The sequence below is a fragment of the Rhinolophus sinicus genome, linkage group LG11 (assembly GCF_036562045.2).
Source record: "Rhinolophus sinicus isolate RSC01 linkage group LG11, ASM3656204v1, whole genome shotgun sequence".
Taxonomy (NCBI): Eukaryota; Metazoa; Chordata; class Mammalia; order Chiroptera; family Rhinolophidae; genus Rhinolophus; species Rhinolophus sinicus.
The window spans coordinates 13,414,367-13,434,303 of record NC_133760.1 but is presented as its reverse complement, the minus strand read 5'-3'; the positions used below and the strand labels follow the sequence as shown (position 1 = coordinate 13,434,303).

Sequence of the window (19,937 nt, the reverse complement as noted above, 5' to 3'; positions counted from 1 at the left end):
ATAATCAAGATGTGGAAACAACTTAAGTGTCTGTCTACAGATGAATAGATAAAGATGTAGTATATGTGTGTGTGTGTGTGTGTATGTATATACATATGCATATATATATATATATATATATATATATATATATATATATATATATATATATATATATATATATATATAAATTTGAGTATTATTCAGCCATGAGAAAGAAGGAAATGCTGCCATTTGGGACAACAAGGGCATTATGCTAAGTGAAATAAGTCAGAGAAAGACAAATACTTTTTGAGCTCACTTATACATGGAATACTAACCAGTCAAACTCATAGAAACAGAATTAGAATAGTGGTTGCCAAGGGATGGGGGTTAGGGGAAAATGGGGAAATGTTGGTCATTGGGTACAAATTTCCAGTTATAAGGTGAATACTTTCTGAGGAGCTAATATATAGCATGGTAATTATAGTTAACAATAATGTATTATGTACTTGAAAGTTTCTACATGAGATCTTAAATGTTCTCACCACAAAAAAAATTAATGATAATTACATACCAGAATGGAGGTGTTAGCTAATGCCATGGTGGTAATCATTTTGTAGTTGTATCAAATCAATATATTGTACACCTTAAACTTACACACTGTTACATGTAAGTTGTATCTCAATAAAGCAAGAAAAAGATTTTTAAAAGAAACCAAAGGCAATTTGTCAAATTAAATCCTGAAATCCAAGGGGTTTTTGGAATTTCTCTTTAACTGGGATACAGACCAAAATAAGCTTGGACAAAGCACTTGGTGAAGAAGTCGGCTGAGGCAAAAACATGATGCAAAAAGCTGGTCCTAGGATAATCACATTGAAGGACAGGAACAAAGAAGATAAATTGTTGCTGATACTGCCTCAGCCTCAGATTTCTCCTCAGGTGGCTGTATTCTACTCAGGAAGATGGATCAATAAACAAACAAAATTTAAAAACCAACACCACAGGGCCAGCCCAGTGGCTCAGGCAGTTGGAGCTCTGTGCTCCTAACTCTGAAGGCTGCCGGTTTGATTCCCACATGGGCCAGTGGGCTCTCAACCACAAGGTTGCCAGTTCAACTCCTTGAGTCCCGCAAGGGATGGTGGGATGCGCCCCCTGCAACTAACAACAGCAACTGGACCTGGAGCTGAGCTGCGCCCTCCACAACTAAGACTGAAAGGACAACAACTTGAAGCTGAACGGCACCCTCCACAACTTAGATTGAAAGGACAAGAACTTGACTTGGAAAAAAGTCCTGGAAGTACACACTGTTAAAGTCCTGTTCCCCTTCCCCAAATAAAACAAAAAAATCTTTAAAAACCAACACCACATATTTTGCAAGAAAATCCTAATGGCACCCAGCTCAAGACTGGGAGAATCCAAAAAGAAATCATTAAAGTAAATTTGAAGAAAATACTTAAGAAAAATAATTTGGTAAACGTGAAAGCCTAATCTTAAAATAAGAAATCTAGAACTCTTATACATTAATCTCCATATTTAAAAGTTGATATTTTAAGTATAAATAAGGAATTAAGCAAATGTTCAATAAGTTTAATGAAAAAATAAAAACAAACATACAAAATTAGGAATCATGAAACAATCTTAATGGAAAAGCTCAATGAAATGAATAATTTAAAAGGAAATATGAAACCAACATTGATCTAAAACTAAAAAGAAGAAAACAGAATCTAGAACAATGCAATACTATAGCACAGATTATTACTCTTCTACCCCAACATTTATTCTCCCCCTTTTCCAGATTTTTGGCTGGGCACCGGGCCTCCTGTTATAAATTATCATCCTTTAACTCCTTGGAAGCTGCCATGCCTGACTGCTAAGCTAGGCCATTAGTCTTTTCCAGTCTTCAGAGGTAGACTTGTTGAGGACGGTGACATTTCAGCTGAGACCTGAATGATGAGAAGAAGTCACTCACATAAATATCTAGGGTAGGAGCATTTAATAGTATGTTCGAAGTTCCTGATACAGCGATAAACTTGGTCTATTCCAAGGGAGCAGGGCAGGGGAAATCTAGTGTCGCTGAAAGACAGTGAATGAGGGAGAGAGTAACACAAGATAATGGTAAAGACACAGGGGGGAGGCATATCATGAAGGGTTTTGAGGAGGACACTAAGGAATATGAATTTTATTCCAAATGTTATGAGAAGCTATTAGATAGTTTAAAGCCAATAAGTTAATGTCTTAGATTTTAAATTATCACTTTAGTTGTTCTGTGGGGAATGGACTATAGATTGTTAAGAATGGATGCAGGGTTATTAGTAGGCAGTTATTGTAATCGTAGAACCAGCTCGAACTGGCCGTATCTTGTTTCTTACAAGATGAGTTATTTTTCAGAGACAACATAAAATTGCAAGTCATGCAGCCAAAGCATGCCGAGGGGAGAACACGTTGCAAATTACATCCAGAACCAGTTTCTCTCTATCCCCACACTGGGACTTGACTGGAACCAGAAAGCCAGAACCCTTTCAGATACAAAGCGTTCATTGTCTAGTAAGATCCAGTGCTAAATTCCACCCAAACCTTCAACTGAGAAAACAGATTTGAGCCTTGCCTCCTGTCTACTTTTCTGTCGACTTCACAATACATCGTTTCTCTTTTCTCAAAAGCCATTATTGGCTTCTATGCATGTCAGGCAGTGAGCCCTTTCCTCAGTAACTACTGAACTACCTTCCAGGTAAAGGGATGATATGGCCTAGATTACAACAAGATCCATGGAAATGTTGACAAGTGATCAGATTTGAGATATGATGAACTTTTACAAAACTGGACTAATCTGATTTAAAATTTATATTTTATTAATCACAAGCGAGGCTGAGGTCATAAAGGACAGCAGTGGCTAAGATAACAGGATTCACAGTCATAGTGCCTGGGACTGAATCCTGATTCTATTACTTCCTTTACTTATGAGTCTGACCTTAAGCAAGTTTCTTAATCTTTCTATGCTTATTTCCCAACTAATAATAAATAAATAAATAAATAAATAAATAAATAAATAAATAAATAAATAATGGACTCCTAATGAAGAGTATGTGATATATAAGGACATCCACATAAAATTTTAATTAACAATGATATTAGTTTTATTATTATTTGCAAGTTTTATTGGGCATTTTTTCTTTATTTTTTCAATTGTGAGTTTGTTTCTCATGTCCCATATGCAGTTTTCTACCGGATTTTAATTTGGTTTGTAAATATGTATTTAAACACCATATTGGGTCTGCCATATGTATTACTAAAATTTTTGCCAAGTTTTGGCAATTTATTTATGGTGATAGTATCAAAAGGAGAATGTAATTTTTATGTACTCAAATTTAGTTTAGCTTCTCTTTTACTGCCTATGAGTTTGATATATGCCAAAAAGGCAAGTTAGCAAGTGTAGAAAATATGCTCAAGAAGGTTATCTTGGAGTAACTGGCAACTCTCATATACTACTAAGAGTGTTATTTTAGGCCAGCCTGGTGGCTCAGGCGGTTAGAGCTCCATGCTCCTAACTCTGAAGGCTGCCGTGTTCGATTCCCACATGGGCCAGTGGGCTCTCAACCACAAGGTTGCCGGTTCAATTCCTCGAGTCCTGCAAGGGCACATGGTGGGCAGCGCCCCCTGCAACTAAAATTGAACACGGCACCTTGAGCTGAGCTGCAGCTGAGCTCCCGGATGGCTCAGTTGGTTGGAGCACATCCTCTCAACCACAAGGTTGCCAGTTCGACTCCCACAATAGATGGTGGGCTATGCCCCCTGCTAGAAACGGCAACTGGACCTGGAGCTGAGCTGCGCCCTCCACAACTAAGACTGAAAGGACAACAACTTGACTTGGAAAAAAGGCCTGGAAATACATACTGTTCCCCAATAAAGTCCTGTTCCCCTTCCCCAATAAAACCTTAAAAAAAAAAGTGCTATTTTGGACAACCACTTTGGAAAACTGTTTGGCGGTATCAATAAAAGGTGACCTTATGCATAACCTATGACTCCGTAATTCTACTTCTGGTATATATACAAAGGAATGTGTACCTATGTCTATCAAAAGACATCTACAAGAAAGTTCAGGGCAACAATATTTGTAATTGTCCCCGAATAAAAACTACCTCGATGTCAATCAATAATAAAATGGATAAACAACTTTTTTCACATAATGTATTCACATAATTGAATAATATATAGCAATGAGATTAACTGAACTACAAATACATGCAACAATTCAACGTGAATCTGATGAATATAATACTAAGCAAAAGAAGCCAGACACAGAATACATAGATTATATAAAGTTAAAAGATAGGCAAAAATAATCTATGATGATAGAAGTTAAACAGTGGTTACCTCTGGTGGGGGTAATGACTTGGAAATGTACAGGAGTCTAATGGGTGTCAGGGTAATGTTCTATTTCTTGATCTATTGCTTATGCTGGTTATACAAGTGAGTTAATTTTGAAAGTTAACCGAGTTTGAGGGGAATAACTAGAGACATAGAGAAGCTGCTAGGTAGGAATACATGGCCAAAGAAAGGTATATCTCAAAACAGCAAAGCTTTGAGCTGAGGATGGAAAGGCAACAACGTGAGATATATTCAATATCTGAGAGCACAGAGTAAATCTGAAAGAGAAAGATTCCAAAGTGTGAAGGAAAAGGATGAAGTCTGAGTAAAAGGAATTATCCTTGAAGAGGAGGCAGATGTCATTTATTCTAAGAGTAAAATAAAGAATAAGGAACTGTGAATTTGATTCACTAAAACCACAAATATTCACAAAAACCAGTTTACCAGGCATTTTTCTAGGGGCTGGAGGTACAGCAGTAAACCAATAAAACATTCTCTCTGTTCACATTCTAGTAGACTAGAATTATAAGAATTTACCAGAAATTTGTACTTTAGATTATGGACCAATTTATAGCAAATCCCCATTGAAAAAAGATAATTATGTAGGGTCATTTGAAAGACATACATGCCCATCTATTAAGATTTTCTGGGTTTCTTTTTTAATGAGATATGACACACATAGAATAATGTGAGTACAATGCACTAATCTTAAATGTACAACCTGATATATTTTTATACATTTATATATTTGTGTACCCACCACTCAGGTCAAAATATAGAATATTTTCAGTACTCCAGAAGATTCCCTCATGTCCCTTTCTAGTAAATACCCCTTCAAAGATAACCACTATTCTGGTTTCTATCACAAAAGATTAGTTTTACAGTCAAACTTCACATAAATGAAACCATATAGAATGTACTCTTATTTCCAGCTTCTCTTCACATTTTTGTGAGATTTATCCACATTGTGTGAGTAGCAGTAATCTGCTATTTTTTATTGTTGTGTAGCCTTCCACTGCATGTAATGCTATAATTTATCCCCTTTCCTGATAATTTTCATTTATGTTCTTTCTAATGCTGGGCTACTTTGATATATATTCTTCATTTTATTGTTGATCAAAACAGACCATCAAAAAAGCTATGTTTTATCAACTACAAGCGGTCATAATATAATGTACTCATTGACCTAGTAAGCAAATTAAAAGCTTACTTTTGCTAAGAAATGTTCATTTTTATCTTTATGTACAATGAAAATTATGTAATGAATTTCTGCTCTGATTTGCTTTACCTATAATAATGAAATTCAAAATGGAAGCCCAACTTTAATCTATCTAAATGAATGCATTTCTGCATAACTATATTTTAACTCTCTCCTGGTTTTAATCTTCCAACTTTATTTCCTCTGAAAATATGCTTTATCTGTATAGGATTTTCCAATTTTCTGTACAGATTACTGCAATCCTCTTAAACTACACTGTAGACTAAAGCAGGGAACAAATACACTATTTAAAATTTACCTGGAACTCAGTCATTTCCTCTTCTTTCTGGGGATGGACAGGGCCTGAGAAGGCAGAGCTGGAGAAGAAAATAAAAGCCATTAGACCAGGCTTGCTTTGTGGTTTCAGAAATATGCACCCACAAGGTAGATTAAAGGTAACCCTGTAGCAAAAGGATACTAGGGCCCATCAGACAGCTAACAATATTCATACCACAGAGGTGCTAATAAGTCTAAGGATGGTTGGTATGGTCATGTGGAGTTTAGGGATAAGGTGGATAATAGGAGAGCATATGCAGGAGATGCCCCATGAATTTATCAATAGCTCTGTATCAGAGAATAAACACTTCACATGGAACTAACTTCATGAAAGCACATAACCAAGAAAATTATGAAACTGACAAAAACCTAAGGTATTTTAGTGTATTAGTGTATTTAGTGACTGTTAGTGTATTTAGTGAAACTTTTAAAGAGAAATATTTAAGTACCAACTAAATGAGAATTTAACCAAAATGGTAAAATAATTATATTTTGAGGAAGGAGTAGAAAGCTTGTGCATGAGAGTAATGTAAATCAGAGATATTGGTGGTGGTGAGTTAAATTCTTATTTTCCATAGTAAAAAAAAAAAAATCCAAATCTGGAAAGTGTCAAATAATAGCAGGATAAACACGTGATTTAGAAAAATGGAGTAAATACATGAAGTCACACTTAAGATTTGAAAGTGATTCTCTCTGGGAACAGGAATGAGGGGTGGGGAGAAAAGGAACAGGGTATAGTTTTTCATATTATTATTACAAGTCTAGCACTATTTGATTTTTTAAAAACAACATTCACATATTTGCCTCAAAATACAGATTTAATCAAGAAAACACAGAGCACTGCAAGAGAGTCAAGCAGTACTACAGTGTAGAAGGAACAACACAGACGTCCTTCACCCCCATGCACAGCCCCTTTCCCAGTTTTAATTTGAAGAAAATTTATGTTATTTTCCTGTCCTTCTTTCTTTCTTTTTCTTTGGTTGTTTTTGCTTGTTTTAATTGATTTTTGTCACTCATTTGGGGTTTTTCTCCTAAAGGGTCTTTTAAAAGAAACTTTAGGCCAGATGAATTATAGTGGGAAAGAACAGTAGCCTGGGAACAAAGAGATTTGCCATCTAGTCTTCTCTGTCACTAATAAGCACTGTGATCCTGGGAACCACACTTTGTTAGAACCATTATAATCAACCCTTAAGAGAACCGCAGAATAAGATGATATCTCAGTGGCTCCCCCAGCACCAGCACTGTGAAATTCTCTAAAGAAAATCTGATACCTTCCTAAGGATGGAGAACTAGCAAATTCCTAAAGGCCAAATGAGACAGATAATGTCACTGCCTAAAAATAGCCATTGCCCCCACCTTATTCCTTGAAAAGTAAAACTTAATTTTATCACAGGGGCAACATACCTTCTTCCAAGAATGAATCATGATTGAACTAGGTCAATGACAGTAATCTTATTTCCCTTTGCCAGTTACTCACTTTCCCAGCATCCCTTCACAGCTAAGAGTTACCATGTGACACAGTATTGGCCAATAGGAGTTAAAATAATAATTACTGGTGGGAAGGGTTATGGAAAATTTTCTGTTTTCTGGTTAAAAAAAGATATAAGAGCTGCCCAACTACAGAAACAAGATCCAGATGATTCTCCTAAAATCTATTTGTGATATTTTAAAGATGCAACAAAAGTCCTCTTTTGGGGGAGGGAGGAGGTGAACACTGTTTTACAAAATTTATTTCCCAACACCTTCAGTGCAGTTATGTCATATATTTGTAATATGTTTAAATGCATTTCTCACATTTTGCATTCCATTTTGGTTTCACCTCCATCCTCATTGATAGCTACAAAAAACACTGCTAGGAATTTAGGATTGTGTTTACTCTATAGATCAAATTGAGAAGAAATGACAACAAATCTTCCAATTCATGAAAGTAGTGTATTTTTCTATTTATTTTTTATTTCTTTCAACACAGTTTTATGTTTTTGTTTTTCCATTTTCAGCATACAGTGCCTGCAGATATTTTGTGAAATTTATTTTTAAGTATTTAATTTGGGGAATGCTAATAAAATGGCATTTCAAATTTTATTTCAAATTCCAATTGTTCACTGCTGGAGTATAAAAATGATTTACAGTTGTAGGAGCGTTTTGTAGATTCTTTGGGGTTTTCAACTTAATCATGTTGTCTAGCAGCAAGCATATTTTCTTCCTAATTTGTATGCCTTTTATGTCTTTCTCTTGCTTTACTACACTGGCTAGGGCTTCCAATATGATGCTGAATAATGATGACAGAGGACATCCTTGCCTTGTTCCCAATCTTAGGAGTAAAGCATTCAGTATCTCACCATTAACTACAATGTAAGCTGTTGATTTTATCTTCTCTTTTTTTTCAGATGGCTTTTATTAAAGGATGTTTCCTTCTATTCTTAGTTTGGTGAGAATTATTTTTTAAAGATTTTTACTAAAATATAGCTAACATACAATATTATATTAGTTTCAGGTGTACATCATAGTTATTCAACATTCGTATACCTAAAGAAGTGATCACCATAAGTCCAGCAGCCATCTGACACCATACCACACTATCACAATATTATTGACTGTGTTCCCTATATTACATCCTCATCATTTATTTCTTTTATATCTGGAAATTTGAACCTCTTATTCCCATTCAACTCCCCCCGCCCCTGGCTTTTTAAATTTTTCAATTACAGTTGACATTCAATACTATTTTATATTAATTTCAGGTGTGTAGCATAGTGGTTAGACATTTATATAATTTAAGTGTTCCCCCTAACAAGTCCAGTACCAACCTGGCACTACACACAGTTATTACCATATTATTGGCTATATTCTCTATGCTTCACTTTATATCCCCATGACTATTTTGTAACTACCATTTTGTACTTCTTAATACCTTCACCTTTTTCACCCTATCCCTCAACCCCCCATTTATCATTCTGATAAATCTAGTACCCATCTGACACCACAGTTATTACAATATTATTGACTATATTCCTTATGCTACACCCTATATCCCCATGACTACTGTGTAACAACCAATTCGTACTTCTTAACCCCTTCCCCTTTTACACTTACCTCCACAACCCCCCTCCCCTCTGGCAACCATGAAAATGTTCTCTATGTTTGTTTCTGTTTTTATTTGTTTATTTTCTTCTTTGGATTCAATATATAAGGGAAATCACATTGCATCTGTCTTTCTGTGTCTGACATACTTCACTCAGCACAATACCCTCTAGGTCCACTCATGATGCTGCAGATGGCAAGAACCAATTCCCTTCCATGGCCAAACAATATTCCATTGTATATATGTACCACCTACTCTCTATCCATTCATCCATTGACAGACACCCAGGTTGCCAGAGATTATCAGAGTGGGATAAAAACCAAGACCCAAGTACATATGTCTACAAGAAACACATTTTAAATATAAACACTCAGATAGGTTAAAAGTAAAGGATGGGAGTGACATCAGTGAAAATGGAAGGACAGGGAACGCCAGTGGTCCATCTCTTCCCAGCAACTGAAAAATCTGGCAAAACCTGTTAGAATCATCCTTACAGGAACTCTGGAAGATAGTCAAAGGTTACAACCAGGAGATGCTTAACCAGGAGAGAGGCAACTTAAACATAGTAGGAGATCTGTGTGGCATTTTAACTAACCTAGTCACAATTCACAAAAGCAAAAAAAATTCTAAGGTACTAGGAATAATTCAAACAAAAGCTATGTAAGAACCTAATCAAGAAACTTCATTAAATTTATTGAAGGTCATAAAAATGGTCTTAAATAAGTACCATGCTTAATAATAGAAAAGTCAGCATGGTTAAGATGCCAGTTTTGCCAACATTATCTCTAAAATTAATTCCAATCACAATTCCCCAAAATTTTTTCATTCAACCTGTTGAGTCAATCTTCAAATTTATTTAAAATGAAAGAGCTGAAAAAAGTGAGAGGAAGAAAAGGACATGAATGGCAAACTAAAATTTATCTAAAAGGGGTGACATGAATATATATACACACACAAAACCATATTTGCTTATATAAAAAAATGGAATATAACCCCCCAAAACTAAAAAAATTTAAAAACAGTTACTAATAGGAGTAGAGAAGGAACAAAGTGTTAGAAAATAAAAAGAGAGAGATACAATAGAATAAAAACAATACTACTCTTTGGTTTGTATATTTGTTTTATATATACTTAAATATACGTTGTTTTGTATATTTGACTTTCCAACCATCTAAATGTTTTACATAATTATAAAACAAATGAACCTAATTACACATCATGTTTGTGGCTTAACCACACAGAGAAATTAGTTCTCACTGCTTTCAAGCACAAGAATTAGACTGTAGTTGTTCCCTAGGGGGATATACCCTAAGGACAAATAGATCTATAAAGAAATGTAAAATTATTTGCAGTAGGAATATTGTAAGCATTGATAATACTGATCTGAAACTACCTTATTTATATATCTAGAAGGAATGTGTTAAAATACTCAGAGCCATCTTGAAGAGATAGCCAAAGATGGGAATATTTAAGCCTCAAAAAGAAACTAACTGCAATGGTTTGAAACATATCAAATGTGTTAAGAACTATGTGTATACAATAGTCATAATAATAACAACAACCCATTGGGAGGTCCTAGGGAACCAATTCAATAGGCTGAAAACCTAAAGAAAAGAATCAATTTATTCTGCCTTTCCTGCACAAACTGTACTTTAAGGAAACCAAAGCCAATGAGAAAATTTTTTCTTTAGAAAAATATTCCAGATAGTAAACGAAGAAGGAATGATAGAATTAAAATATCACCACTTTGTAACCACTACTGAAATATAGCTAATAGTTATCCGCGTTTTCTAAAACTAGTATGGTGGTAAAAAGAGAGATTGTTCTATTTTAAAAACATTTGACAACTAAAGGAAAAAATACCCTTCTATCTCTTTACTTTACTTCCTCTAGTACTGCAACCCAACAGTCTTTCAACCCCATCAGGAATTTCTATTACTTCATTCTACCAATTTTGCAATGTCCTTCACCCTCTTCCTAATCTCACTTTTCTACATACCTGGCCTAAAATCCAGTCAATCAATATAATTAATTTTTTTATTTTATTTTAATTAATTTTTTTATTAGTTTCAGGTATACAAAGCAATGTAATAGACATTTAAACCCCTCATAAAGTGATAACCCACCCCCAAGCTACTACCCCTCTGACATCTTTCTTATATAGCTGTTTTAATACCATTGACTATCTTCCCTATGCTGTACTCCACATCCCATGACTATATCTATATAGTTATAGCTGATATTCTACTCCAGCATCAGGTGTATAGCACATTGGTCAGGCACCTACACAGTCTATGACGTGATGCCCCTGATAAGTCCAGTGCCAATCTGGCACCTTACATGAACTTTACAACATTGTTGATTATATTCCCCATACTGTATTAACTACCAATTTGTATCTCTTAATGCCCTCACCTTTTTCCCCTGCCCCCAACCCCATTCCCATCTATCACCCTGATAGATATAGTACCTATCTGATACCATACCTAGTTATTACAATATTATTGACTATATTCCTTATGCTATACCCTACATCCCTATGACTACTGTATAACAACCAATTTGTACTTTTTTTTTTTTTAACAGGACTTTATTGGGGAACAGGGTGCACTTCCAGGACTTTTTTTCCAAGTCAAGTTGGAATCTTAGTTTCAATCTTAGTTGTAGAGGGTTCTGTTCAGCTTCAAGTTGTTGTTCTTTCAGTCTTAGTTGTAGAGGGCGCAGCTCAGCTCCAGGTCCAGTTGCCGTTGCTAGTTGCAGGGGGCACAGCCCACCATCCCTTGCGGGAGGTGAGGAATTGAACTAGCAACTTTGTGGTTGAGAGCCCGCACTCCAACGAACAACTGGGCCATCCGGGAGGCAGCTCAGCTCAAGGTGCCGTGTTCAATCTTAGTTGCAGGGGGCAGAGACCACCATCCCTTGCGGGACTCGAGGAATTGAACCGGCAACCTTGTGGTTGAGAGCCCACTGGCCCCTGTGGGAATCGAACCAGCAGCCTTCGGAGTTAGGAGCATGGAGCTCTAACCGCCTGAGCCACCGGGCCAGCCCCCAATTTGTACTTCTTAATCCCTTCCCCTTTCACCCATTTAATTAATTTTTAACTTAGATTCCCTTCCTTCTCACATTATTCCTACTTACTTCATAAAACCAACACTCTGGTTAAATCCAACTCTCCCCTACCCAATCTGTGGCTACAACTGTGAAGATGAACATCGCAGGAGAAAAATAAAACACTATATGGAATAGGCTCACTTTAAAGTCACAAATACTAACATCAAGTGAATCTTTAATGCTGCCTGGAAATCAAATCTCTTTACTCTATTCTCTGTCTACTCTCCTAAGTGTTTATTTTATTCTTTTCCTCTTTCCTTAAGTCTCTAACATTTGTTTTGCTACTTAAGGACATGTCTATAGTATTTCTCCTCTTTCTCTCCTGTACCATCAAGTTTCTTTCTCGAATGAATCATTTCAATCAGTATATAAACAGTTATTATATACCTCTTAAGTATATCTACCACTCCATTTCACTCCTTCCATTTAGGGAAAAAATTTGAGTTGGTATCTCCAATTTTTCTTCTCCAATTCGTTCTTTGGCCTCATACTCCACTGAAACTGTTCTTCAGAGTCACCAATGACTTTCCTGTTGCTAAATGCAGTGTTCCTGTCTCAGTCCTCTTTTACTTGGCCTATCAGCAGCATCTGACACAGTTCTCATTAAAACACATTCTTCCCTTGGATATCATACTCAGCTAGCTTTCTTCCAACCATTCTAGCTTGTCCCTTTCAGTCTCTTTCGCTGGTTCCTCTTGATTTCTATATATATATATATATATATAATGTTGGAGTGATCCAGAAATAAGTCCTCTATCTCCCTTTTTCTATCTAATCTACCCTCTAAGTGGGACTTCATCCAGTCTTTTGGCTTTAAATATCACCTATATGATACTTTCCAAATGTATGTCTCCAGCCTAGATCTTAGATCTTTCTTTTGAACTTCAGACTTATATAACCCACTGCCAACTTAAATATCTCCACTTGAATGTCTAATGGGCATCTCACACTTCACATAATATATTCTAAACTGAAATCTCACTAACTCCCTAAGTCCCAGTTTTTCATTCTTTCTTTCCCTTCTCAGTTGATAACTCTATTTATTCTTCAAGTTGCTCAGGTAAAAAATATTGTGTCATCTTGTCATACATTCCACATCAGTTTTGTTAGCAAATTATATCAGCTCTACCTTTAAATTATGTCCAGTACATGATTACTTTTCACCATTTTTAACTACTCTGGTCCAGGTCACCAACATCTTTTCCCTAGATTATTGCAACAGTTTCTTAATTGGTCTCTCTGCTTCTGCCCTTGTCCCCACTTCCTTCCCCCATTCCTGTAGTCCTCTCATCAAAGCAGCCAAAGAAATCATCTTAAATTATATGCAGATGTCACTCCCACGCTCAAAATTCTCTAACAGCTTCCCATCTCTTTCAGAGTAAAAGCCACATTCATTAATATGGCCCATAAGGCCCAACCTGACCTGTCCTCCTTCCCTCCATTTTACTCTCATCCCTCACCACTCACCCGCTCATTTGCTCTTTCAGCCACACCAGCCTCTTCATTGTAACTGGCATGTTACCACCTCAAGGCCCTCTGCCTGGAATAATTCTCCCTCAATTAAATGCATAACTAGCTCCTTTACTTCCTTCATATCCTTATTATTACGTTTTCAGGTCGCCTTCCCTGGCTACCCCATCTAAAACTCCAAGTCCCATTCCTAATTTTATCTTTCTGCTTTATTTTTTCCTCTTAGTATTTTTCACTATTTAACGTATATTATATTTAACTTAACCTACCTCATTTATTATCTGGCCCACAACAATGTAAGTATCATGACAGCAAGGAGTTTGTCTCTTCTCTTCAATGCATCTAGAACTGTTCCTGACACAAAGGCGACATTCAATAAATGGTGAGTAAATGAATGAATCCTTAATACATGAAGAACTCTACAAAAGAAATTTGAAAATAGAACACTACTTTAGAAAAACAGAAAACACAATTCACAAAAAGATTTTTAAATGCTTGGCTTCAGTAGTAATCAAACAACTGCAAATTAAAGAAATTATTTTATATTTATGAGGTTAACAAAGATTACAAATATTCATGATACCTATTGTTAGCAAGGGTGTGTGAATATAGGTAATCTTACACTATTCTAATAATACTGTGAGTTACTGGAATGTTACAGGAGAATAATTGGATACATTTAGGGAGCCTTTAACAAGTGCATACATTGTCAGTTCCACTTCTAGAAGCCTGCCCCACCCTCATAACCCCAAAATTAGGAAAGTACACTATAACCTATGCCAAATAGTTGCTGAAAAATATCATTTTTACTACTCTGGTCCACAGGAATGGTAAGAAGTTGGAGAGAATCAAATTAATTACTCATCAACAAGGATAAATGCATTAAAATGCACAAATACCAGGAAACACTTTAAAATGATACAGATTTGTAATTGTTCAAATGGAAAGATTTTGTGTTTGTTAAATGACAAAGGTGGGTAATAGAACTGTATTGCATAGTGACTGTACATACATACTAATATATGAATGCATGTGTATGTATGTATTCACAGAGAGAGGGGTGAAAAGACCGGATGTAAATTTGACAGTGGCTGGTAGAATTATGAACGATTCTTGTTTTCTTTGAGCTTTCCTGTATTTTGCGATTTGGGGTAGGCAGTGGGGGACAGGGAGCATAAAGTTAGTATGCACACACAACGTGTCTGATACAGGGAAATAAAATTTAGAATAAATAAATATTAAAATAAAGTGTTGGGGCTATTGACGCCTCATATAAAAACGTATTTCCTACTACTATAACTGAAGAAGTGAAGCACTGGTACAGTCTCACAAATTTACACATACAGCCGTACTCTACCTTCCATCTGCTGAGTTTCTCATTCACTCATGATCCCACCACAGTCACGCACGCTCGCAGCCACGTTCATGCTGAAACATAAAAGGAAAAGCACATCCACAAAATCCGCTCATTCACACGATCCCACGGCTACACTCAGTCACAGACAAATATCTGGCAAATGCAGTAACATCAGGCCATACGCTCCTTAACATGCCACTCCTACGGCCTCGGGGAACCACCCGCACGGGCACCGTCTTGCCCGGCATCCTCCTCCAACGACACTGGCACCGGTCCGCAGGCCCCTACTCTCACCCAGCACAAAGAATCCCGGACTCAGAGCTCGCGACTTCCCGAGTACTCACCACCGAGCCCGCAGACAGAGGCCTCAATCCCACATCTCAACGCCGCCCAAGTGGCACAGTGGGTGCGGGCTGAGGTACAGGCGCCACAAGCATCAGCGCCTGCTGTGGCTGAGGGCAGCACAAACCTTGGGCCGTTAGTCGCAGGACAACACTTCCCAGAGGGCCCCGCGGCCCACCCGGAGGGAATTGGCCTTCCAGTTTGCGAATAATGGGAATAACCAACTGTGGCATTTAAGGGCGCCCAGATTTGGGAAGGAGGCTCAGTTTAAGGTTTAACGGAAGCGGATTACCTTGTGCCCGCCACTCGGAGTCAGGGAGTGGAGCTTGGTTCTAAGAAGAATCTGAAAAGGTCCTCAGCTTTCGTGCCCCGGACTACATTTCCCAGAGGCCTTCGCGGCCCAAGTGTATTTCTGCAAAGAAGTCACTTCCTTGTTACGGTTAACGGATCTTCGGATCCTGACGTTATGATACCTGGTCCACGACGGGAGCACCGTTTAGTCGGTTTAGTTCCGCCTGGTTGCGTCGTATGTTTTTGTGGCTGTTTGATTTTAATCCTGCGGTTTTGTCAGAGACAGTGTGCTTGTGTCAGTTCTTTGTGTTTCTGATTTTCTGACTGGTCCCTCTTACACTGAAATTTATAAGGTTAAGTCAATAAACCAGAGTCACAAAATATTAAATGGGAGAAATTACAGAGATTTGTGAGTACGTGTTAATGAAACACTCATGCTTTTTTACATTGTGTTACTCTACATTCGGTGTGTATTATATGGACAAAGGATACAGGTAGTTTAGAAAGGCATTGTTGAAGAAGGCAAAGACATTGAGCCATCAAATGAAAGTTTATGTTAAGAATTCATAGCCTCAACAACAGGAGTGAGAAGTTTAAGTGGGATACTGGAGAAGTAACCAAGAGCAAAAACCAAGAATCAAGCAAACCTGACTATCTGTCACTCCTGCCCTAAACACCTGATTTTGTTTTCAGTGTTTCATATGGGTTGCACTCTGACTTCAGAAGAATTAAAAAATATTTGACAATGAAAGTTGAAGACTCACTGGAGTAATTTTTCAGTGGACACTAAAATGGAGAAAATATCTATGAAAATACTAGCCCACGCTTTTGTGCTATGGCATGTTGGCAAAGAGAATAAAATGCTGGAGACTACATCAGGTAGTCTATGCTAATATCAGGAACTTGTAGTTCTTGGAGATATCAGAGGGGCTTCTGGCTCATAAGCTTACCATATAGCTCTGCAAAGCCCAAAGGACTATGTAATCTATAGGATGCAGTAAATAGATAGTCATCCTTTCACTAGAAGATAATGAGCACTGATGGTATGTTTCAGTGTGAATCTATGGGAAACAACAAGGGTCCCTCAATCAAACACTATGTAGAGAGAACATGTCCTCCAAATAAGTTGCTTATATGTCTTATGTATCTTTACCAACAGTAATTTTTTTTCTGTCTACTGTAAGAACTGTCATTGCTAATTGTTTTGTTAAGAGATGAGAAAAAAACAGAGTTGGCTGTTCTGTGTCCCTCCAGCTTTCTGACTTCATTTTTATACCTGTAGATTTGTCTATTTCTCCTTTTATTTCTGTTAAGCTTTGCTTTATATATTTTGAAACTCTCTTATTAGATGAACATATTTAGAGTTGTTATAGCTGTTGGATATATATTTAGCTGTTGGATTAATCCAACATGAAATTATGGAATTTTCCCTTTATAATATTGCTTTTTTTCTTAGTCTGTTTTGATATTACTATAGCTTCACCATCCTTCTTTTGGCTAGTGCATGGTTTACTTCCTTAAACCCTTTTACTTTTAATCTTTGTTTTATTTTTAAAAGTGTATTTCTTATTAAACAGCATTATTTTTAAAATAATAACAATCTTACTCTTTAATTTGACATTTTGTGAATTTACATTTAATGTAGTTGTGTTTTGGCCTATGACCTTAGAATTTGTTTTTGGCCTAGATTTTATTTTAAATTTAACTTTTTATTCTGAGGTAATTCTACATTTGCATGCAGTTTTAAGAAGTAATTCAGAGGTTCCATGTACATTTTCCCCCAGTGGTAACATATGCAAAGCTATATACAGTATCACAACCTGGGTATTAACACTGATATAGTCAATATTTAGAATATTTCTATCATCAAAAGGATTCTTTATGTTGTCCTTTTATAGCTACACCTGTTTCCCTTCTCACCCTCCCTTGCCAACACCCTCCATAAGGCCTGGAAACCCTAATCTGTTCTCCATCTCTATAATTTTACCTTTCAAGAATATTATATAAATGGTATGTAATTTTGGCATTGGCTTTTTCACTCAGCATAATTCCCTGAAGATTCATACATGTCGTTACATGTATAAGTAATTCATTCCTTTTTATTCCATGTGGACATACTACATGGAATTATTGTTTAACCATTCACTCATTGAAGAACACATGGGTAGTTTCCAACTTTTGGCTGTTATAACTAAAACTGCTATATACATTCATATACAGTAGTTTTGTGTGAACATAAATTTTAATTGCTTTTGGGAAAACATCTAGAATTTCAGAAGGAATTTGTCAATTTGTACCTCCCCAAAAATTTATCCAGGGTTTTGATTTTGAAGTTGTGTTGAGTATATACATCAATGTAGGGAGAACTGACATCTTTAAAATGGTGAAACTCATGACCCATGAACACTATACACCTCCATTTATTTAGATCTTTAATTTCTCTCAACAATATTTTGTAGTTTTTAAGGTATAGGTTATGATATCTTTTGCCAGATTTACCTCTGAGTATTTCAGAGTGTTTGATGCTATTGGAAGTGTGTGGTTTTTTTTAAATTTCAATTTCAAATTGTTCATTGACAGTATACAGAAATACAATTGCTTTTCTCATTTTGATCTTATAGCCTATTACTTTGCTAAATGATCATTGATATTTCTACTAGGGTTTTGAAGGTTCCATTGGATTTTCTACCTAGATGATCGTGTAATCTCTGGTAAGACCTATTCCTATCTATTGTTGCCAATCTTCAGGTACAGGATGGACTCGCAACCCAAAATTTAATGTTGAGACCGATGAACACACACACACCAAGAAGGTATGAAAAGTTTAATTACTCACACAATGAATCATTCTAGAGAAAGCAGGGCAGGCTTCCCAAGAAAGTCTGCAAATGGTTTGCAAGAGCAAGGACAGGAAATTGGTATGGAATTTTTATGGCAAAGGCTTACTTGGTTTAAATTTCCTGCTAGTGCCAAAGGAGGGAGCATTTGAGCTTACCCAGATGTGGAGCATTGATGGAAGGAGTGAAGCTTTAAAGCTATGAGCAGCTGCTTCTGTCACTCCTGGTGCTGCTTGTACAAGTACATGTCACATTTTGTTTTATCCATTCATCTGTTGATGGCCACTTGGGTTGTTTCCACTTTTTGGCTATTTTGAATAATACTGCAGCAAACACTGGAATACAAGTATCTGTTCAAGTCCCCGCTTTCAGTTCCTTTGGCTATATACCTAGGAGTGTAATTGCTGGGACATACGGTAATTCCATGCTAAGCTTTTTGAGGAATTGCAAATTGTTTTTCATAGCAGCTGCACCACTTCATATTCTCACCTTTATTGTACTAGAATTCCAAGTACTACACATTTTCACCAATACTTATTTTCAGTTTTTTTATAATTCTCATCCAATAGGTTTTAAGAGGTTACTTACAGTTTTGTTTGCATTTCCCTAATTACTAATGATGTTGAGCATCTTCTTATGTGTTTATTAGCCATTTGCCTATCTTCTATGAAGAAGTATATATTTGGGTCCTTTTCTCATTTTTCAATTGGGTTGTCTTTTTTGTTGTTTTAGGAGTTCTTTATATATTTATTGGCTATTAAACCCTTATTAAATATATGATTTTAAGTATTTTCACTCATTCTGTAGGTTTTTCTCACTTTCTTCATAACGTATTTGATGCACAAAAGTTTTTAATTTATATGAAGTCCAATTTATTTTTTATGTGGTTGCTTATGCTTTTGGTGTCGTATTTAAGAATCCATTGCCAAATCCAAGGTCATTTGAGCTTTCTTTACACAGCATTAGCATGGTGTATCTTTTTCCATCCTTCTATTTTTAACCTATGGGTATAGTTATATTTAAGATGAATTTCTTCTAGGCAACATAAGGTTGAGTCATGCTTTTTTATCGAATTTGGTACTCAGTGCCTCTTAATTGAGATATTCGGATCACTTACATTTAATCTGATTATTAGTATAAACCTTCCATCCTGCGATTTGTTTCCCATCTGTTATTTGTTCCCTTTTTTTCTTTTCAATTTCATTTCAATTGAGTATTTTTATGATTCCATTTTATCTCCCTCATTGGATTATTAACTATAATACTTTGTTAGTTTAGTGGTTGCTTTAGAGCTTAGAGTTTACATATTTCACTGATCACAATGTTCATTCAAATGATATATTACTTCACATAAAATATGGGAACATTATAATAGTTTATTTCCATTTACTCTTCTTCTTCTGGCCTTTGTGCTGTTGTTGTCATACAATTTGCTTCTCTCTCTCTCTCTCTCTCTCTCTCTCTCTCTCTCTATATATATATATATATATATATATATATATCCCCTGACCTACATTGTTTTTATTTTTGTTTAAACAGTAATTTATCTTTTGGGGAGATTTAAATAATGAAAGTCTTACATGTTTA

General features: G+C 36.1%; 1 protein-coding gene across 1 annotated transcript in view; it reads right to left on the bottom strand.

The window, feature by feature from the left end:
• The window catches only part of ZNF569 (zinc finger protein 569), a 35,864-nt gene extending 20,356 nt beyond the window's left edge, over positions 1–15,508 (bottom strand). The window contains exons 1-3 of the mRNA XM_019749901.2: positions 15,225–15,508; positions 13,793–13,942; positions 5,844–5,901 (exon numbers count right to left, since the gene is read on the bottom strand). Coding sequence (XP_019605460.2) covers positions 5,844–5,901; positions 13,793–13,797 — 63 coding nt within the window. The 5' untranslated portion in view covers positions 13,798–13,942; positions 15,225–15,508. The remainder of the gene's footprint in view (positions 1–5,843; positions 5,902–13,792; positions 13,943–15,224) is intronic.
• Positions 15,509–19,937: the final 4,429 nt, after the last annotated feature.